Source organism: Dermacentor variabilis, chromosome 10 (assembly GCF_050947875.1).
Source record: "Dermacentor variabilis isolate Ectoservices chromosome 10, ASM5094787v1, whole genome shotgun sequence".
Taxonomy (NCBI): Eukaryota; Metazoa; Arthropoda; class Arachnida; order Ixodida; family Ixodidae; genus Dermacentor; species Dermacentor variabilis.
In genome coordinates this window covers 63,968,998-63,992,636 of record NC_134577.1, presented here as the reverse complement: position 1 = coordinate 63,992,636, position 23,639 = coordinate 63,968,998, and the positions used below count along the sequence as shown (strand labels likewise).

At 45.2% G+C, this 23,639-nt stretch overlaps 1 protein-coding gene across 1 annotated transcript; it reads right to left on the bottom strand.

Annotated features, from left to right (window-relative positions):
* Nucleotides 1-16,828, bottom strand: LOC142560636 (thioredoxin-like). The gene is made up of 5 exons (XM_075672860.1): nt 16,671-16,828; nt 10,224-10,328; nt 8,524-8,586; nt 5,593-5,658; nt 1-1,346 (listed from the first exon to the last, which is right to left on the bottom strand). Exons 1-5 carry the CDS (start codon nt 16,695-16,697, stop codon nt 1,284-1,286), a joined length of 324 nt encoding a protein of 107 aa, XP_075528975.1. The 5' UTR covers nt 16,698-16,828; the 3' UTR covers nt 1-1,283.
* Nucleotides 16,829-23,639: the final 6,811 nt, after the last annotated feature.

Sequence of the window (23,639 nt, the reverse complement as noted above, 5' to 3'; positions counted from 1 at the left end):
TTTCAAGCGCAAAAAACTGCTTTTTATTAACAGTACAAAAAGTAAATCAATGCCAACACACATCACAGCCCAGCCACATAATATATGGCGGAAAAAAATGCTTTGCAAATTAACCAGTCAAATCACAGCACCAGAGAAGTTTTCATCAAAAATTCATGTAAAATCCATAAAATTGCATCTCAAGAAACTCTTGCAATTTACAACCACTGCGATTAACTGCGAACCTTGAATAAGTAAAAAATTGCCAGACGCTGCTGCATAATGCCGTCACTTTTCGAGCAAGTAATACTTCAGGCGATGCTAGCTAAATCTCGCCACTAGCAGGTAGCAGTCGGAACATCGAAACGGTAAAACTGGTCCAAAATGGAACACTATGTGAAGTAGAAACAGAACAAAATGCAGCCAAGCGATGTTGCGGTCCTTGCAAAGTGACCTACCTGGGTGCACGGCTCAACCAAAGCTGAACTCTCGTTCTTGCCTGGCATAAATATAAAGCAAGTTGAAGGCTACGTCAGTTGTAGAGTGCGCGCGGAACTGCTGTGATTACGTCGCTGGAAACCTACAAAACTACCGGTTGCATGACAAGCCCGCAGCAATCGCTAACACTAGCATTACAAGAAGCTATGCAGTGTTTAAAAAAAACAATGTAACAATGGACTCTTGTTTTTAAGCAACATTCCAGTGCTTCACAATGCAGCCATATTGATGTAATTTCACTGAGGCACTCTAAATGAGGTGAGGACGCCCAATCGAAGTTGAATAAAGCTGAAAAAGAGTCAGGATTAAACGATCATGGCTCAGCCATAGGTGCAGTGACAAGTCGAAACAATCCCAAGAACCAGCTCATTTTAACAGGTGACAAACAAACAGGTGAATGTTCAAGGAGCAAGTATCTGCATCAGCCATCATTGCATGTTGACAGATAGCAGCGAATTTGAGGGTTGGCGTCGCATCGTCAACAGGTGCTGCTGAAAGCGCGCTAAAGGCAAGTCACTCTTGTGGACGGCAGCAGAGGCAAGCGCATGCACTTACTGCATGTATGAGTGAAAGCTAAAGCATTTCCCTTATATAAGCAGACATATCTCGCTGTACGAGTTTTGGCTGGACCTTTCTTTAAGTGGTGCAGGCCGCGCAGGTATAAATGTGAAGGGCTGGCATATGAAACAAGGAAGCTGTCGCTGAGCTAAATGAAGAAAAAGGCAGTTGGAGCACGCTCGTGAAAAAGCAACCGGGCTTGTCCCTTTTCCTCTTCAGCCCGTGGACCAATGGTGTTGAGAGCTTGTTTACTTGTGCTTTGCAAGCATCTCCTTGATCATATCTTGGTTGGCCCCAGAGATTTCATCAAGCTTAAAGAAAAAGAAATAAGTGCACATCAGTTTATATACCTATCAAAAAGTGACATCAGCATAACTATTAACCATTCCTGGTCCAATGATTCGTGTAGCCAACAGCGTTTCGCAGGAAATTTCCAACATCGGGAAAAACAAAACAATTTTCAGAAATGTAAATGTCAGCAAAGATAAATACTTAAGATTGTTCTAAGCACTCTGACAATGAGGACAAGCGAGTGGACACGTGCAAGCGCTTGTGTGCGTCTACTTGATTGTCCTGGTTGTCAGTGCGCTTGCCAACAAGGCCATACGTCAACGTTTGTCTAATACATAATTTGTAGACTGAACCACAGATAAACATGGCTCTCCTTGAAATTTCACAAATGTCCATGCTTGCACCACGCAGTGGTCAGGCCTTTGCTCTCCATTTTTCGGAGCTTGTTGCTGAATGCATATAACCTCCTGTGGATGATCGTAAACTGGGATACATAGCACAAAAAATGACACAAGGACGAAGCAGGAACATGGGACAAGCGCTATTAGCTCGTTCTGTGTTCCTGCTTTGTCCTTGTGTCATTTTTTGCGCCATGTATCCCAGTTTACGACTGAACTACCAACAAGCCGAAACTTCTTCCCTGCTGTGGATGACACTGAAACAGTTCTTAAATAATTCCTGGCCGTATTTCAGATCATTAAGATTACGAATTAGGATGTCTGAAGAACTACATGCTGCTTACTACTGTGTTCATCATCAGACACTCCAGTGGGAACTTACTGACCTTCGTGCTGCCTCTTGCTGCAATGGAAGGTAAGCAGCAAGAACACAGTGCACACGAAGCTATCAGCACTCTGCACACCGTCTCGGATCGCTTTCAAGATAGGGCCCGCATGGCCGGCGCCATACGCAGCCGCCGCCGTTGTACGGTTGAACATGATTCATAATGAATGATAGTGGCTCATAATCATCGGAATGTCATCAGCGCAACTGGTGCTACCAGCTGCAGCAGTTTGTGTTGACACGGCCCTGTCGTTTGTACTGGTCGGTTCAAATTTGATAACACTGATAATGACAACGGGCTGTGTGGAGATAAATAAGTGGCACAATGCTTACGGTGTTCCAACCGCGCTTCTGCGTTTCACAATTCTTTCACGGTGTGTCGCAATTATACCAAGCGCAGCAGCATATGACGACGAAACAGCAGGCGATTGATTACAGTCGAATCTCGGCACAATGAAGTCCACTTCTACGAAACTCTTGCTACAACAAAGATTTTTTCATTTCCCGTCAATGTCTCGTAGAACATGATGCATCAAAATTCTCTCCAAAACGAACTGCTTCGCGTCTTTTTTTGGCGATATTGCTGCGGCGCACCAAGTATAAAAACCTTTGGGTAGCGACTTTTCTCCATATTCACTGTCGAGATTGAGATATCCAGAGTGTGGTGCAAAAGCATTTTGAATGCCTTTGGCCCTGAGGGTTCAATAAATGAAAATGAAGAAAGCGGTGAACAGCTCACACCAAGCCAGAAGAAAATTTCGACTTGACCGATATATCAAGAGATCAGAATATTACAGTACTGTACTTCAGTCTTTTGTAATCTTCAACAATTTTCATAAAGCACACAGACATTTGTCAAATTGGATAAAGTGGTTGCTGAAAAGGCAATTTCTCCATTTCCAGGTATATACGAGGGAAAATCAGGAAGTCATTGCCCCTATATTTTATTAGCCAAAATAAGGTATATACAGGTAATTAAAGCATGCATAGAGTAAAACCTCGTTAATTGGAAGGCCTCGAGACCGAGCAATACACCAATTAAGAGAGATTCCCAATTATCTGAAATGACGTGAAAGCTAAGAAATCAGCCAGAAAACGTGATACATGGGCAGCACACCTTTATTGTATGTCCACCGACTTGGAAAGGATTTCTCGATGCAAGACCGACACTTCTGGTAGTTTGTTGCACTAAAAGTCATGTTTTCAAGCCGGTCAAATAGGCGCAACATGTCAGCCTCGCCACCGTTGTATTCAACGAAGCTGCGCACAACACCCAGTGTATCGATTGCTTCTGCCAAGGGAGGCGCTCGGGTGGGCTTGTCATCGCTGTCTTCAACGTTGGTGGCCGAGTTGGTCGTCCTTGCAGCGACCTTGCTGTCGAGGTCAGTGCAGCATGTAGGAAGCGTCCTCTCGATATTCAAGTAATCAGCGAAGCCAATTGCACTGCACTCTCCATCCTCTGTGTGTAAGACCTCACAGAGTACAACGAGTCTCCCCCCCTCATAAAATGGGCAGGTGACAGCACAGTCAGCAGTGACAGTGGTGGCAACTTCCTTCACAAATTCAGCGTGCTCAAAACACCGCCAAATAACTGGCTTCCACTTGCCTCCACGCATGAACAATGAGGCATATTGTACCGAGGAGGTCAATGGCATATTTCTTGCTGTTATCGTAGGAAAAGAGCATTTGGTTCAACAAATTGTAGTGATATATCTTCCTCGTGTGAAGTATAATGCCTTGATCCATTGGCTGTGACAGTGATGTGTTAGCAGGCAGAAACACCAGCTTGAATGCCTGCAGGTTCTGAATGTCACCGTGCGCTGGGCAGTTATCAACGACAAACGTGCCTCGCAGCCGCAAAATTGCGGTCAAGGTGCCGCACATATCCTTCAAAAATTGCTGCTGTCATCCAAGCTTTCTTGTTCTTGTAAATAAGTTTGCCCTTGGGTGGCAGTCGTTCATCTTTAAAACGAGGCTTCGTCTTGCCAATGACAAGCAGCAGCAGTTTGTGCTAACCGCACATTTTCACACCGAACACTGATTCTGTCTTTGTTCAGTTTCCACCCCTTAATGTCTACCTCTTTCACAGCAAATGCCTTCGTAGGCAGCATCCTTTAGAATAGAGCAACCTGATCAAGAATGTACACATATGCTCTGTCGTACTTGGCGAGTAGTGGAGTCAAGGTGTGCTGCTCTCAGCCGTTGACGACACTCTGGTCCGCACTACCACTCTCACCGCAAACAGTAACGAATGCAAAATTGTTCCGATCCTTAAAGCAACAGAACCACCCATTGCTGCATTTAAACTCTGTATGGCCAAGTTGTATGTAAACTATTTAAACTCTGTATGGCGCTGCAAAGTTGCAGCACCAGCTGGTTAGCTTTCTCCTGCAAAATGGTCCCGTTGACGGGAACGTGGGCTGCGTTAGCTTTCTGCAGCCAAGCAATCAAGGCAGCTTCGAGGTCAGCGTATGTAGGAGCGTGTACTTGTGTATGCTTTGTTGAACGAGTCTGCTTGTTCTTGATGTTACACAGCACTGACAAAGGCATGTGGTGCTTTTCAGTGAGAGCAGTTTTTGATGCCACTGACTTGCTGGCCTCTTCAATCAAACCTTTTCTCGCAGCGACAAACTCTTGTACTCCGGCATCTTCTGGGCACACCACAGTTAAACAATTCACAATGAAAAGTAGGCAGGCGCAGATAAATGCAGCAGTTGCCCAATGTTCGCCAACTGAGATCCAACTGACAAGACCAAACAAGGTCCCCAAAGCGGAAAAAGCATGGCCTTCGAGATCCGCTTTTTAAAAAACTGTGTAGATTCCAATTTACTTGAAGGCTGAGAGATTGGAAACTCCTGTTGCATAGCATAGAAAGGTCCACTGCTGGGAATGGATATGTTGACTTCGCATTTACATCCGTAATTTGGGCAAAAACAAATAGGGGCAAAGACTGATTCACCCTTGTATTTAGATAGAAGCTCCTTAGGTAAGGGTTCCTTTTAATCAGACATATTAATAGAGTTTTAGCTAGTCCATAAACTTCTTGCTGCTTCCGATTCAGTGGGTGACCGGAGAGGTGCATGGCAGCAACAAGGCTGGTAGCGACATCTTCTATCAATATTCCGACTACCATTACTGGTGTCAGTTTTCTTGTCTGGCACAAAGCTTTCCCATTTTTCTCTACCTTACATAATGTGCTCTTCAGCAGCCATGGCGACGTGCTTGTCTAGACAGCAGTATCCTTAGAGCAGATATAAGTGGCATGCTACCAGACTGCTTGCTTTGTGCGTGAACGAGAAAGTAGGAAAGTCATGTGATGCAAAAGTGGCACATTGGCGAAAATAAGGGGGACTCATTCCTGGCGTAACGGCAAGTGTCGCACCACTAGGTAGCATGATGAGGCAGTCTGGCACGAGCTTGTGCAATACTTAAGCTATTGTCGACTATGTGATCACAACAAGAGGGCTTTCAAAGTTGTCTCACCTTTTCCTTATTCTTGATGAACAGGAACGTTGGCATGCACGAGATGTCGTATCGGGATGCAACCTCCTGGAAAAAGGAAAAGAAAAACGAGAGAAGCTTGAGTTAGGACTATGACACAGACAAGCCCATAATCGGTAAGACTGTTTACATGGATGAAAGCCATGATCAGAAACGAATACAGAAGAGAGCAAACAGACAAGCGTTTTTCTGCACATGCGTCTGTTCCTATTGTGCATTCAGAAATAAGAATTTCAGAAACGGCACACCTACACGTCTTTGCACATGCAAAGCTTCATGCCCAGCTTGCATTCTCTTGTATACCTTTTCACGTTGTTTAGTATGGCCGGCGGTTTGCCTCAAGCTAAAGTTCTACAATGTTTCAACAATTAGCTAAGCAAGACATATTTCCAGTACTGATTCATGTAAAAAAAAAGACCCCTGTGTGTGAACCTCATGGAATGCTATGAAGTGAGCATGGTGCCTCTAAAAGAATGCATTTCCAAAAGATTTTCACAGAAAGATCAAGTGTGAATGTATATATTAAAACAACATTGTTATTTATGTCCCCCTTCCTCCACGACTCATTGGACTGCCTTTAGCAGGGACAGTGCTGATAGCGTTGCCCCACATATGCCTTGTCACATATGTAAAACTTGCTTTGTATCTGGAATGCTAATGGTGACAGCTGCATTTCGTTTTCACAAGTAACCAGAGCCACAATGTTGTGAGAGAGACCCCTGGTATGGCTCCCACTCACACTGGTAATCAGGGGTATGGCAAGCCATCAGCCTTCGCTAAACGGTGGCAAGTGTGTTCCAAATCGGGCCGCTGACTGACAGCCTGATGCGTGAACTGTGCCTTCCTTTTGATGTGCATTGAAGGGTGCGCAACAATGCGCATGCTTGTGCGACTAATTGGAGGTCAAAGCTCTGAAATGTTACCTCTGCATACCAATACAGAATGCAGCCCAAGCTTCGTACGAGTGGTGGCAACCTTAAACAGGCGAGAGCCTCCCTGCGGAATGTTAGAATATACGGCCCCCTGATCTAGCAACTCTCGTAGTTGCTAGACAATGCTCTCAAACACCTGACCCAAACATTTGCATACGCACAGCAGCGAGTCGAAGTTTGCTAAGAAACTTGCCCTTTCCATCAACTTCTCTAAATCCCTGCTATCCATGTTCAATGCGCCATACCAATAAATAAAACCGCTATTGGCCAGATTTCTTTTATTACGCGACTATTGGCAGGAAAGAAATGACACCTTTGGCCTTTGGCAGGACCAGGAACGGCAAAGTTTCAAGGATGAGACTGTCGTGACATCCATTTTCATTTTTATCTGCTGTGTCATCATCCATGCAAATGAATTAGTCTATGTGGTGGTTTCTTGGTGACCCCTTCGCTCTTTACAGCGAAGCTGTCTATAGCTATGATCTGGCGGATCGCATCCGCACATAAACTATTTTTCACACGTGGGCCGATCCCGAAGATAGTGCAATGCCAGGCAGACCCCACTGTGGAGGAGAAGCAGGAATTAAGCATTCCCCATACGTGAGCCAATCCCGAAGACAGTATAATGCCAGGCTGATCAGCAGTGGAGGTGAAGCAGGCTAATATTAAGCACTCGTCATAAGTGTGCCGATCCCGAAGATGGTGAAAAGCCGAGCCGACCCTGAACATAATGCAATACTGGGCCGACCCGCAGCGGAGGTGCAGTTCGCCATTAAGGGGCCCAGATACACAGCTTTGCTGGCAATCTTCCTTCACCGAGTGGAAGGGCCCTTAGTTTTTCTGTTCTTGTTCCTTTTTTGTACAATTAGGTTTCTTTAAAAGTTATCTGCTTTTTTTTTTTCATTTTGGCTCAACCGTGATTATCACAGTGTTTAAAAGTGTCATGAATATTTCTACAATAATTGTGAGCACATTTCTTGCCTATAGTGCCACTCTTGCTCTGGCTACCAAATCGCAGCTGGCATTATCTCCTAAACAAAAAAATAGATAAATCTGGTAGTCAACCATGTGATTATGTCAATACAGTTGACTCCTGTTAATTCGACCTAAATTTGAACGCACTGGAAAGTCCTGGCGAGAAACCATACTTTGGAACTATGGAAGGAAAATTGCTTAGTTTGAATGCAAGAGCATACTACTACTTCGGTTATTTTGATCCCTCACCGACTACAACTTGAAAAAGCTTCAAACATGAACTCAGCACACTGCAGCATCGATGAGAGTGGTGCCGACGATGTTGCCGACAACGCCTCGCTGGAGTAACCAAGTGCGGCTGATGTTGAGGGTGGGTTCAACACTAGGGAATTTATCTTCAGTTGGATGCTGAAGTAGCATTTAAAGATGCTGGTTGTGTCGTGCTTCAGGAGCAAGAATCAAACCGACATTACAGGCTACTCCAATGAAACATTTCGATTTGGTCATTTGATTGCAGTTTGTTAAAGCAACCTTTTTAGACTATTCAATCATATCTTGATGCTGCAAAAGGGTCGAATTCATGGGAGTCACCTGTATTGTGGCTTCTTAGGGCAGGCAGTAGAAGGAGCCTTTGCTTATGCCAAAGCCAAGCACAACGATAGGTGGAACACTGCAAACACCTTGGGGGCAAGTTGAAACAAAAAGAAGGTGGCTGCGAAGATGTACCACGGGCGCAATTAGATTGTAATGAATTCTGGGGTTATACGTGCCAAAACTACAATCCGATTATGAGGCTCACCATAGTAATGTACTCCGAATTACATTGGACCAGTTGGGGACATCCCTTAATGCACACATAAATCTAAGGCCACGGGCGTTTATGCATTTCGCCCTCTGTCGAAATGCAGTCGCCGCAGCCAGGATCAAACTGTCAACCTCAAGCTTAAAGGTGCAATGCCATAGCTATGGGGGCTACCATGGCGGGTTTACGCAAGAACTTGCTTACCTCATTCTCATCAACGTCCACTTTGAGGAAGATGACCACGTCGCTGAGGATTTCAGACTGTTGCTGCAAGTACAAAAATAGAAAAGGCGTTAGGCACATTAAGCCGAAAGCACAGTGAACACCTTGCAAGTTTGCATTAGTACAGCGAAACCTCGTTAAACCGTAGTTGGCCAGAGGTCGGAAAAAGTATGTACTAAACGGTAGTACTGCTTAACCGAGATAGCATGAGATCACCCACTTACCTGTGAAAAACGGAACTCTGAGAGAGTGCCATGAAAGGGGAAAAACATGCAGTATTTATTTACTTCGCACGAAAAAAGTGTTACTTTCGTTTGGTGCCGCGGCGGCCTAGCAGCAACGACAGCGGGCTCAAACTTGCTGAAGCTGTGAGACAGCTTTTCAGCCAGCCCCCTCTTCTAGACAAACACTCGCATGGCAGATTCCTCGTTGGCATTGCATATTCTCTGTGCACATGTGCGGTAGCGTTGCAGAAGTCGCGGGGCACCTTTTCATTGCGGGGTGCTGTTCTCGCCGTGATGACTGCAATCATGAGGCTGACGTAATGCGCAGCTTCTGCCACTGTCAGGCCTGAATCGCTCGTGCTGTCGCTTTCCGAGCTGTCCTTATTACTGCCGCTAGGCAACACTTTGGCAACAACAGAGGCAACGAAGGCGAAAAGTCTAACTTCATAGCCGACATCTCTCTGCGGTTGCAGCAGCTCTGCCGAGCAACTTCTTCGCATTCCAAATGCCACACACTGTCGTCAACAGTAGGCCCATGTCGTGTGCCTGCGCCGACTTTCCGTTATCACATTTGATAGCACGAATGATGTCTAATTTTTCTTCTAAGCTAAGCACCCGGCGTCTTTTATATCCGAGTTTCGGCATGACGCCACAACGCTCTCTGGCACGGCACCGAAATGTTGATGTTGATGTGGCTTAACGCGCAAACGCACAGGGTGCTTGAAGGCCATTGTGCTGATCTGACGTTTGTTGTTTTGCTGGGCCGCCCGATGGAGACGATGCATTGCCATGTTTGCGCGACGAAAAGTGGAAACGCTACGTGTTAACTGATACGTCCACAATAAGCTGGTACGATTTATGTGGATATAAAATGCATTATGTTCAATGGCTGCTGAGTCGGGGATTTGCGTTTACTATTTTTAAAATGAAATTACTGTTTAAGCAAGTAAGGTTTAACGAGGTTTGCCAGCAGCATTAACAGTTCCAATTAAGATAGAGACCGACAAAAAGACCAGCAGCATGTTATGGATAAAGGTACATTTTTTATTCACATCGCGTACATGTATTTACTATAAAGGTAACATTCAGATCACAATTTTCTGTTCATGTCGCACTCGCAGCTATCACTGCCAACCCTACTGTGATAAGCATGCCAAATTTTTTTAGCGACCTCAGAACATATGTTTTGTCTTTTTTTCCTGGAACGTATGAATGAGGTTCTGCTGCATATCTAGCAGTGGTCCCAAACGAGCAATTTGATTCCACAGCCTTACCTGCATAGCCACAGTCTGTGAGCGTAGACATCTACAACTGTTGTCAAATAAAACTGACTTGATCCGAGTTCATTCCCACGGCATACCACCTCTTTCATTTTCAGATCACGATCTGCCATAACCATGCACATGCTAAACTAATGGAAGAATGTTGCCAAAGAAACTTGGAAGTGAGGCAACAGACCTTTAGGAAGGGCTCGATCATCTTGCATGGCCCGCACCAGGTGGCGTAAAAGTCCACCACCACCAGCTTGTCACCGGCCTCCTCGAGCTTCTTGTCAAAGTCCTCCTGCAATGTGCAAATTGAAGGTGTAAAGTCAAAAAAGAAAACTTACTTGCATGGGTCATATACACACCAAAGCTGTCACTACATCTCTTCGGGAACAACAATTTATTCAGCGGAGAGCACATGAGTATCCTGGACTTCTGCTCTGTGCCAAAGGCTGTCATGGTTGGGCACAACAATAAATGATATCTAACATGTCCAGGTTAAAGAGGTTCCACTGGCTATAGTTTAAAGGCGGACAGATTAGTGAAGACCATGCCTTGAAGAAAGGACTAGTAATCAGAGACATCTTCGAAAAGTGGCTCAATGCCACTTTCAAAATCTTCAATTGCACAGTTTGCTTTACATGGTGCAAAGGAATACTCTCCCCTCCCACTGTAATATAATGTGGCCCCATAATAAAGTTATGCAACTTTCCCACACAAGAGCCTGTTCACAATGACCAACAGTTATTTACCAGTTGCATGTTTGTAAAGAAAGACAGTGCTGCATTACAGGGTGCAGGAAAGGACGCTTGCACACAAAAGCATAACGTGTGCTACTTATATGGCTACTTATGCATTGACCTAGTTATATGAATTTGTTTCCATGTTCAACACTTTGTAGCATCTTCTGAGACACTGATGACAATGCGACAGTCCTGATGCTGGTGTTTGTCTAAGTGAAAGAAGAAAGCTATATGCACACCTGCCACCATGTGAACTATAATTTCTAAAAGCTTCATGGTCATAACCCTGGAAGGAGGATCTGTGTTTTCTAAATGCTTACCCTGAGCACACACTTTAGTGGGATACACGCATACTTTATTAACGGTGCTTTATACTTATCTTTAGATGCAGCATAAAAGAGGCAGCAATCTTGGAACAGCGCAAAGTGACAAACACACTGTTCTTTGATTGCAACAATTTTTTTTTAGCAGCTGCTGTTGCCGATTTGGCCCGTTTCAGGAGCTCGTCTGAATAAACTGGCTCTAAGCGGGCACCCCTCTGGTGTCATTTTACAATCAGAATTCCAAGACTATGGTCAGAGATTGACCACTCGCACATTTCCCGCAAAGAACTTTTGCAAAACCTGACAAATGATTAGTAAAAAAAAACCTTAGGATGAGCTCAAATTCATTAAATTTACAAAATATTCATGAGAGCTGACATGTAAGTTAGCCTGTGGTCGCGGTGCTGGAGAGCTTAGGTATCTGCTTAAACAGGCCCTGGGAACACTGCGAGCAAGATAGCAATTGAGATCATGTGCTGACAGAGCCACACCATATCTGAGTAGCATTGTTAACCATCCTGAATTTAGCAACTTTTGAGTAAACGTCCCAAGTCCTGACTTGACGAAGTCTGGCATGGCCAAATATCCAAACGTTTTTTTTTCCTGCTGAATAGCAATGTAACAATATCCCCCCCCCCCTCCTATTTTTCCAAATGCAGACAGTTCTGTTGCTCATTCAATTTTTTTTTTTTTGCATTTAATTCTGTAGAGTGACCGTTCACAGTACTACCTCTATTTGTTTTCATAGCCATGCTAACTAGGCAACTATAGTGCCTTTCTTGCTGTGAATGGCAACATGGTAGGACTGAAAGAATTTCAAGGCTATTGCACCTACAGACTAGCAGCTTCTGGCAATGACAGGCTGAGCACCAATGAACAATATTGCTCAAATTTGTCATTTGTGCAAAAATGGTGCAAAGCTGGTCATCAGGTCAATGACACTAGAGTTAATGTAACTAACTCTGCAGGGAAAGCTCCCCATAGCACCCATGCACTGAAATTAGCAACTGCAAGGCTGCCACCATGACGCTACTCTGTGCAGGCATGCAGGTGACAAGATGCGATTAAGATGAGATGCGATCCCGAGTTTCCCTCGGTATGGTGGCACCATCTAGTTCAAGAACCTCTAACCACACCCTTCTTATGCACCGTAAATTTTGCATCGAAATTTAAAAAATAGCCATACAATCTTTCTGAAAAGTATACTGAATGAACTTTACAAATTGTCCATATGCACATGTTAAGTTTAGTGCTTGTTTTTGCTATTATTTTGAATATTTTTAGCATCACAAAAATGGATTGTAGCAACATGGTGCCACCTTTACGGTCGCCACTTTCCTTACTCCACAGCTTTTCCTCCAGAGTCAGTACAGTAACTATGTCAATGAATGTCGCGACCGCTTTGGATGGATTTCACCACAACAACATGGCACCACAATGCAGCGCCCTGCTCTAAGGTGAACAAGTTTAGCTCCCACAAGTGTATCTTTCATTGATATATACTACCAACCTGTGAACGTAAAAATTTGTAAATATCTGCCACAAACGTGGGCTGGGGCTGAAGAGGTAGCACGCACCTTTAAACACAGCACACAAGTATAGCAGCAAACTTGCATCGCGAGATACCGACAAAATAAACATTAGCTCACGGTGAATAACCTGTTACTGATGATCTACTGGCATCCCATTTGAAATGGGGCGGCAACAAATAGTCACCTAGCCTACTTGATTCAATCAGGTATGCTATACATGCTTTTCATTCTAGCATTTTTGTACACATCTCCTTAATCTTTATTCTCTTCCTTAAAATTATCTTTTTAACTTGTGCATTACCTTCGCCTGTAATCTCTTCTATGCTTTTTTTCCCCACCGATACTCTTAAACGTCTCTTCCTTATCTGGACTGCTGACCGGTTGATGCTTCCGTCCAATTTAAATCCAAGTGCTTCTGGAAGGTGCATGCTACCTGCAGGTCTCACTGGGTGAATTTCTTCGCATTCCACTGAATAAGTGACCAATATATAGAATGCAGGTTGCACCAAAGCGGGATATATTACCCCATGATTGCATTAAAGCTTGAGCTGATAGACAGCACCTGTGATCGTCTCTTCTTTGTCGTCCTTGTCAAGTTGCATTGACAGATCATGAACATTTTAACTCACCCAGTTCTCGCTACTTGTGCAGAATTTTTTTGCGAGACTAAAAGCAACTTTCGTAAAATTGCAGAATGAGCCCAATTTCAATATATGAAAAAACCAGGAGATTTGGCAAGCATGGTACTCGTAAGCAACGTCTCTCAGATCAAGCGATAGGGCAATAACGTCTGCTTTGCAGTTCACTAATGCACTAAAAGAAGCACAGACAGCTGCACCACAGCCACTGTATGTGTGGTGTCAGGCTTACCACTACTGCCACTTTGGAGAAGACCATAAAAGAACATAGGTCGGCAGAATAAGTGGATACTCATTCACAAATATTTTTGCAGGCTCTGTGCTCATTTACACTTGCTAGCACTCCCATTCCCACTCAGACAACTACGCGAGTGGCAAGATCTGCAGCCAAGCTCATCACAGTCCTCACTCGACACAAACACCCCCTCCCACCCTTTCTCTCTTGTGGAATCCAGTACTAAGTGCACACCAACCAGGCACCACTATACCAAAGTATGGTCGAGTTTATCCTGGGGCCCGTACCATTCACCTCCAACAACATTATTGCCTAGCCCATTGTACCCTACCCCTCTCACTGCAAGCAAAAGTCTCTAGCGATGAGGAGGTAGTTTGGCGTCACCTTGGAACAAACACCTATCCTCATCTTAGCCAGCATCCTCACCTTAATCAATTCTCTAGCAATACCCTCTTCTCATTCCTGCCCACACTGCAAATGAATACGCTTCCTAATACCATACAGTCTAGGCAAGTCGCAATGCTCCCAAACTACCAAGCCTTCTCACTCATACCCTAGACCAGTGACAAGCAGCACTGTCCTGGTTGAGCAGGCACGACGGGCGGTTACTGCTGCTGAACTTCTTGACCAAGGAGCCTACTCACCATTAGGTGAAGCAAGAACAGCTTTCTCACGCCCTGATCCCCATCCACTTTAAAGTTTTAATAGTTTCACACTGCTATTGTAATTCACCAATACTCATGTTTATGCATAGTCACTATACACTGGCACTTACCAGCACCCACTATAACACGTGTCCACTCCCACTCATCAGTGGCACTCACTCGCACACATAGATCCACTTTCACTTGCTCACAGCTGGCCACATTCACACCTTTGTCGACTCGAAATTGGGATTGCCGACCTTTGATCATAACCGCGCTAACCAGATCTCGCCCCTGCCCATGCATGCGCTCGCACCCGTCGTCACTCACTAAAGCTGCCTCATACCCATTGAGAAGAGTGCGGAGCGAGAGTGAGCCAGTGTACTAGCGAGGGAGTATGCAGACCTATGCACGAGAAACACTAAAGGAATTGTTAGTCGCCTTACAGCTCATGGCTGCCTGAAATCTATTCATATCACATGCTTTTGTTGTGTTGCCTCTCTAGTGCTTTTCCACGAGCAGTGCATATGCATGTGTGCCCTTGTACACCAGAACTAATGACTCACTTAGTGTTCCTTTCCGTCATGTTTTTCCTGCTTCTTGACCATTGGAAAGCACTTACTGCAACAGATATTTATGCTCATATAGATCAAAAGGCATGAGCTGACTAGATCTCAGATAGTTATGACACAGGTTATTAGGGATTTGCCAGTTCGGACACCAATTCAAGCTTTTTTTTTCACTGCAACTGAAGCTTCATTTAAACTTAGCACCTAAGCACTACTACGTTTCCGTTATCTCCATTATGTTGCAGCTCAGCACAGCTATAAAACACTGAATGCCTGAAAAGAATTAGAAGAGAATGATTTCAACATGTGTGACTAAGCTAACCAAAAGGCCTGACAATGAAGAAACTAATACTACTGCATTGCTGTCTAACAGGCACCGAGATTGATGAAAATGCCTGGAAGAACAGACCCAAGCATGGCAGCATGGGCTACAGAGGAACAGAACATGGGGATTTGCCCGACGACATGGCATGCCACACTACTCGCATACTTGCCAAATGCTTTATTTTCAGGCTACAGCGGTTAATTCATTGACCATTTCAATTCAGGCGGCACACCAACGCAGCTTAGAGAGGGTTGCTAATGGTGCAACATGGTTTTGCAGGAAGCGAAGGCTAGCTTTGAATGAAAGAAAATAGCAAAAAAAAAAGCATGAATGGATGGCTGTATGGCCTGACTGAGGTAGGAGGTGTGGTGGGACAACGCATACATCTAAAGTGAGTGGTACTCGAGCCGCCGAAAGGTTTATGCGCAAACGGACGCTTCAAAGATTCGGTGCCCGGTGAGCACTTCAGGAAAGGTGCCGGGGTGCGGCGCAAACACGAGACACTAAAGATAGGACAGTCGTCTGCAAGCTGAAGTGACGCGCGGCGCCTAGTTGTGCAACGGTCAGCGCGATAAACGCTGCCAGCCGATAGCGTTGTTTCCACTAACTCCTTCGGCGACCTAAATCGGCACGTACTGCGGCCAAGTTCACTTAACGCAGTCTGACGTCGCTCCGCGATGCCTCAATTTTCAAGCGATTTTCCTAAACATAGCGTATCCGTGAGCAAACGCCCACGGTGGCCGCTGAAGCAACAGAACGCGCCACGTAAGGCAAAACGCATGCGCTTGACCATTGCACACGAGATTGACACCGAGGAAACGCACGGTACGAACCAAGCGGATAAAAAAAAAAAAAAAGTTCACGGAGTGTGCTAAGGAAGCAGCCGGAGAACCGTCGCCGGTAACGTCACATCCGAGCGACAGATGGGCGTGAACGTTTAAAAGCAAAAAAAAAAAAAAAAAAAAAACCCGCTGGCGGGCACGAGAGCGCAGCTGGCAAGGCCAGCGTTTTTTTTTTTTTTTTTTTCGATAGGTTTCTGTTCCGGTTTTCCTTTCGCTCGATTCGTTCCATCGCATCTCTCGCGGCGCCAACGGGGCGATCCCAAGAAATACGTCGCCTAGCGCCTACTGTGGGCACAGCTCGGCGGATAGCTTCTACGAGGCACGAATACTATCGAATAAACGCATAAGCCTGCCACGACTCAAACGCGTACGGCTCTGAATGGGCTCGAAAACAGAAAGGGCGGTCGGCGAAAACGCGCGCTTTCAAGAACGAATGAATGAACGCCGCCCCCACCCCCTCGCCGGTCCCTCAACGGCATCAGCGCGCAGCTATCGGATTTCTCGTGAAAAAGAACGTTCCGAGCGGTATTCAAAACAGAGCGTGCTCATCTCGCGGAAAGCCAAACCAACGACCTTGCGCGCGTTACGACGTTTTCGCAGTGAGCGCAAGTCTTGAACGAGTCGCACGAAGACGAACTGCACGCAGGAAAAGTCCGCGCGCATTTAGGCCTACGCACCGACGTCGGCACCGGAAGAAACAACCGAATCTTGAAAGCGCCGACGTTTTTTGTTTGCTTTCCCGGCTGGACCAAACCGCGGAACAAGTCACTCGACTTCGGGGGCTCTCACCGTGCTCTCGACGACTTGGATGACCATATTGGTGGCGAGTCTAGCAGAGAGACCGACGACTTTTAACAAACGCAACACGTAGTCGTGCTCACGAGCTGCACACCAGCCAGCGAAGTCTACGGGAAGGCGCGCGTTTTTTTTTTTTGCCGTTTCCTTCGCAAAGGGCGGGAAGGATGCACGGAGGACTGTGGCGACGTTGCGATTGGTCCGGTTTTGGTCACGCGGTTCCGGCTTTCTCTTGGCCGGTTGCCACAGCAACAGACGCAGCCGATCATCCGGGTCAAGCACAAAATCGATCCGCTCGAAACCGAAGCTAGAGCATTGCCAGCGTACGCTTCCTTCTTCCCTGCAACGAGCAAAAAGATGCACAAATTGCGGCTGACCGTAAATCAATCCGGCTTGTCCACTTATTTCTCTTGCTCCTTGGCCACGCGAAATTCGCCTTGTCTCTCCAATGCGGTGACATTAATCTTTGAAGAGGTCAGCGCACGGTCGCTTGGCTACCGGTTATATTTGTCATTTCCGCGTGTTTCTCTTCACCAGTTTTCCTTCATGTTACAAATGCACAGATGTAATGTAACAAATAAGTAGCGCCCTGAAGCATGGTCACATAATGCTAGTAAAGCTTTCCGGCCTAAAATAGAGTAACAACGTCCAGAGCGTGAATACGCGACTCGCGTATAAGCCGCAAACTTATGGTTGAACGCAAGTGTAGTACTCTAGTGCTATAGTCAGGGCGAGGTTTAGAGACGAACCCTACATTTTCGTGAAGGGAGAGCGCCTTTCTTTTAACCTTGGCGCCTCGTCAAAACTAGCAGCACGATTTTTAACGTGCACACAGACTTCCTGGTTAGTTGGCCCACTGTGTTGAATCGCTTGCTTTCCCGGTAAACATTACGTACAAATTGATAAGGGTGATACTAAGATACTAAATTTATAAACTCTCGGGAAAGTGGCGAAACATTTTAGAGAGGAAATATGAAAGTTGAAAGCGCGCGAAATTTAAATCTGTTCCCGTGCCTAAGGGCAATCGAATCCGCTGATTGCAGTTCTTGGGGCTCTGTGAGCGGTTGGAAGTAGGAGCGCCGATATTTTGTGTATAGTTGGTATCTAATTATCAGCTCATTTAAATGTAATTCTTACAGAACCTGAAATGGGCTTCAAACGAAAACAGCAATATTGACAGAGTCCCAATAACTTCTCAGCAGTGTACCACATGTCCGACCAAGAATGAAATGGTCTACAAGGAGAGAAAGAGAAAGTATTCTGTAAGTGGCACTCCCTTTATTAGAAAAGCAAGTTATATATGCATACAACATCTCTTAGAGTTGACAGGGCAAAATCACCCTAAATAAAAGCTCATTAGCACATTAGAAAAACAGCAGTGGACGCGTATGATGAACAGTAGTAGTATATTTACAAAACTACATGCTTTGAGTGGGCACAAGATAGTTTCACAATCAACTGCGCACAGCCAGTCCTTGCTCAAAGCATAAGAGAGTATTTTAGAGAGTCAAAGAACTTAAAAAGGACAGTAAAAAAAGAACGCACCCTTAGACCACGAAACATTCTTTCAATGTAACATTGTTATTAATTTCGCTGTGATAGATTGATTATTAGGAGAGAAGACGAAGGTCAAAGTTCAATTTTTCGAATTTAATGCCAAATTCCCAGCGCCGCTACAACTCAGCGTGAAGTCGCGGATATAAAAGATTTAATTTGCATTTGGGCTGGCTTGGCACAATGAAAATTATTAAATCTTGCTAAGTTCAGTCTTTGGCTAAATTAGAATGTATTGTAGTTCACGTTTACCGATAATCAATGAACTTGGCTGGAGCGGACGTGATTCATGACACCGCGGCAGTGTTGCCATACTTTGTTGGCGCGTGTCGGTGAACTAAGACAGAAATGTCACTAAATCATCGCAAAATTTTGCATGAAATTCGCTAAAATTGTCGCTAATACTTCCTAATAAATTTTAAATAACGTAGGCATTTTGGAACAATATAACATTAGCTAACGTGACATGAATGGTCTACCGAAGCGTTTCACCATTGACTACAGTGTCCGCGCAGGTGAGAAATAAACAGTAAATTTACCGGCAGGGTGGCATAGGGGTTTTAATTTTCTAATATATCTGCATAACGACGGATGAAGCAAAGTGAATTTTCGCGTTTACAATCGTATTGTATGGTTATAAATCCAGGACAAAAAAACAAACAAACAAATATAGGTAACACAATTTATTAGCATGAAAATTAAGACACTATAGGATTACATTAACCACTGCAAGCTATGTAGCTCTCGACGCTTGCGAAAAGATAACAAAGTTCCGTGACATACGCCTAATATCAGGTTATTAACATGGAGAAGTGCGTAATATTTATGTAGGTCAATATAACGCCCCTAGGTCCACGTAAAAGGTTTGAGAAGTATCGATATATCCAAAAGCTGTGAGATACAGAAGCGGTACACTCCGATTCGCGCGGACGGGCATGGCCGCTCCGATATATATTTGATTATCACCAATACATCTTTTTTTTTGTTGCAAATTTTTTTCTGTCGCAGCTGCGAATGTTCACCAACTGAATGCGTTTAAAGTGAAACTGGACATCATGGAGCTTCTGAAATAATAATAATTTAATGGTAAAATAAAGCTTTAAGATTAAGTCAAATCGCCTTTTTGAAAAGTGCATTTGTGAGCACAATACGAATTTAAGCCTCTTAGGACCAAAGTGCTCTCAAGCACAAGCGCAATGTGAACACCACCGATGTGAAGACAACCGTTTCGCCACCAAGGTCACATAGCCAATTTCGGCAACTTACTTGTAGTTTTTTTAATACAAAGTGCGTCCTGTAAGCTATTTCCGAAGCAACTCTTCTAACTTAATGTCGCTAAAATGTCGCAAAGTGCTTGACCATGTCGATAAAAGAAGTCGCCAGTCGCTAAATAAAGAAAAATTCCTTGAACGCACCAAAAGGTCGCTAAATCTAGCGACAAAATCACTAAAATGGCAACGCCCAGTAGCCGTGGTTTCTTAGTGCAAAAGTACACAGGAGGCTGTGCTTAGTCGCTTTGGCTTTGCGCTGCGAAGCACGAGGTCGCGGCAAGCCACCCTAACTGAGAGAGGAGGTTCAGTAAGCAACAAAAGTAGCAAGCACTACAGACGGTGGCGACGCCGCCTTGAAGTTCCCGCACCAGCTCTCCGTGACGTCACGCCATTTGACGTCGTCTACTTGGGCATAGGTAACTTTTTATCAGTTAGGCTGAACTGTACAGTGTGTTGTAAGGCACCAACGGGTGAACTGAGCAAGTTTCAAAAACTTTCACAGAGCCACCAAATGCAACACATCAGGCTTCTTATTTGAGAGCCCTCTACAGCAGAGGACGTGGCCGCTGGTCAGCACTGTATAATAAGCCTCACCAGTTCTTCCAACCTGCAAGAACTGGCCAATGATACCCCAAACAATGCCAGATAGTTCCTCAAAGAGTCCTGCTAAGCTATAGCTTCACTCGAGAGCGTCCATGTAATGTACGTTGCCAGGGTCAGTTTCCAGCGGCGGCATGTCCGGATCCAGAAATTCTTAGTACCTTCTGCTGAGTTACAGGTCTGACCACCGCCTCACTCGGGTGCTCCTCAGGTGCTGGGGACTTAGGGTCATTGGTTTATCGAATGAGTCATCAGGGAGGCAGTGGCCGAATACTGTACTAGGTAGGCCAATTCCTGTTCTGGTGAGGGAGTGACTTTTGTTGAAGCTTAGTGGACCATCCTAATTTGGTTGCACCTGGATTAGTATAGCCTCACTGACTCTCGGCATATTGTGCCAATATCAGGCGCCACTCCAGGCCTCCAGATATAGTGTACGTATTGGAGCTAAATTCGAGCTTGCCACCTTCAGATTAAAAAAAAAAAGAAAAACAGAGATAGCTCAGTCAGATTACCCTGTAGGTGGCGAAGACACCTTATGGCGGAGAAGTCCAGCCCAGAGGATCTTGCATGCCTAAAGACTCCCTTGATTTATCCTCATAGACGGGTTTTACGGATAAATCAACTGGATTTTATATATGTAATCCTTTTTTCAAATTCATGACGTCACACTGATGCATCGGCAGCGAGACTTCGGCTTACAATTCGAGAATTCTTTAATTTGTCTCCTAATAATCAAGATATTCACGCGAAATTTAGAAAAATAGCTCCAAAATTATACCTTATAGATAGGTAAACTGACATTGATGTTCTTCAGAGTGTCACTTTTCAACTTTTCTCTTGTTCTCTCTCCAAGTTTTTAGACTGGAAAACGCAAGAAAGTGTGTATGATTTTTGTCTTCGGCCTCAACGAAGTCTTTGGCTCTGTGGCGTCAAGACAATGGGTGTCCCGAAAACTGACAACGAATGCAACTGAACTGAATCGAGTTAGATCTCTCTCTCTCTCTCTCTCTCTTTCTTTCTCGATCAGCTTCGAGACCGGAGTTTCTTTCCAGCGAGTCGCGGTCCTGGTTTCCAGCACTCGACCTTCTTGCGAAAGTTGGCGAGCGAAATATGCGGCAGCTTTGTCTCAGTCCGAAGCATATAGCTCGCTTCGGGCACCGACGTAACGCGGAGCCTGAACCGCGCGACTACGACCGCGGCTTCAGCGAAGCGTGCAATGTTTGTCACCGGCCGTGGTTAATGAGGCACAGCGGGCAAATCGATTGAGCAAACCGCGGTTAGAGTCCCATGGAGGCGCGCTTCCAAAGATCCATACACACACGAACCTTCACGACTGCTCCGTTTCGTGCATGCTGAGTGGAAGCTGCGCAGGCTGTGCAGTGTCGTCCGGCGGTGGTTTTGCAGTCCAGTCTTTTTTTCTGATTATCAGCCTTAGGGTACTTCACGCGCTTTCCGGGGTCCCACTGTCTATCTGTCTACGCCACTAACCATTTTCCCACCAATTTTGGGCACTCGGTAGTCTATGGTCTATTGGGTAGCGCACCGTGCTGCTGTGTCGAGGTAACAGGGTTCGCAACCAACCGCAGGACCAACTTGTGTCCCAGGGGGTGTGCTGCTCGACAACGAACCTTGGTGACACAGACTTCGTTCACTCGGACAGGCCGCCATTGGAATATGAACCTGGCAACGTTTAACGCTAGAACGTTATCTAGTGAGGCGAGTCTAGCAGTGCTATCGGAGGAATTAGAGGGCAGTAAATGGGGTACAATAGGGCTCAGTAAGTTAGGAGGCCAAAAGAAGTACATACAGTGCTAAAAAGCGGGCACGTCCTGTGCTACCGGGGCTTAGAGGAGAGACGAGAACTACGAGTCGGATTCCTGATTAATAAGAATATAGCTGGTAACATACATTAATTCTATAGCATTAACAAGAGGGTGGCAGATCTTGTTGTGAAACTTAATAAGAGGTACAAAATGAAGATTGTACAGGTCTACGCCCCGACATCCAGTCATGATGACCAGGAAGTCGAAAGCTTCTATGAAGACGTGGAATCGGCGATGGGTAGAGTGAAAACAAAATACACTATACTGATGGGCGACTTCAATGCCAAGGTAGGCAAGAAGCAGGCTGGAGACAAGGCAGTGGGGGAATATGGCATAGGCACTAGGAATAGCAGGGGAGAGTTATTAGTAGAGCTTGCGGAACAGAAAAATATGCGGATAATGAATACCTTCTTCCGCAAGCGGGATAGCCGAAAGTGGACGTGGAGGAGCCCGAACGGCGAGACTAGAAATGAAATAGACTTCATACTCTGCGCTAACCCTGGCATCATACAAGATGTGGACGTGCTCGGCAAGGTGCGCTGCAGTGACCATAGGATGGTAAGAACTCGAATTAGCCTAGACCTGAGGAGGGAACGGAAGAAACTGGTACATGAGGAGCCGATCAATGAGTTAGCGGTAAGAGGGAAAATAGAGGAATTCCAGATCAAGCTACAGAACAGGTGTTCGGCTTTAACTCAGGAAGAGGACCTTAGTGTTGAAGCAATGAACGACAATCTTGTGGGCATCATTAAGGAGTGCGCAATAGAAGCCGGTGGTAACTCCGTCAGACAGGATACCAGTAAGCTATCGTAGGAGACGAAAGAGCTGATCAAGAAACGCCAATGTACGAAAGCCTCTAACCCTACAGCTAGAATATAACTGGCAGAACTTTCGAAGTTAATCAACAAGCATAAGACAGCTGACATAAGGAAGTATAATATGGATAGAATTGAACATGCTCTCAGGAACGGAGGAAGCCTAAAAGCAGTGAAGAAGAAACTAGGAATTGGCAAGAATCAGGTGTATGCGCTAAGAGACAAAGCCGGCAATATCGTTACCAATATGGATGAGATAGTTCAAGTGGCTGAGGAGTTCTATAGAGATTTATACAGTACCAGTGGCACTCACGACGATAACGGAAGAGAAAATAGTCCAGAGGAATTCGAAATCCCACAGGTAACGCCGGAAGAAGTAAAGAAAGCCTTGGGGGTTATGCAAAGGGGGAAGGCAGCTGGGGAGAATCAGGTAACAGCAGATTTGTTAAAAGATGGTAGGCAGATTGTTCTAGAGAAACTGGCCACCCTGTATACGCAATGCCTCATGACCTCGAGCGTACCGGAATCTTGGAAGAACGCTAACATAATCCTAATCCATAAGAAAGGGGACGCTAAAGACTTGAAAAATTATAGACCGATCAGCTTACTGTCAGTTACCTACAAACTATTTACTAAGGTAATCGCAGATAGAATCAGGAACACCTTAGACTTCTGTCAAGCAAAGGACCAGGCAGGATTCCGCAAAGGCTACCCAACAATAGACCATATTCACACTGTCAATCAGGTGATAGAGAAATGTGCGGAATATAACCAACTGGGTATGTACCACTCTTCAATGAACGTGTTAGAGACGCCGACTTGGTTTAGTGGGATATGTCCCCCAGGTTATGTACTGGAATACATAACCTGGGGGACATATCAGAAATGCTAGGAGGAATG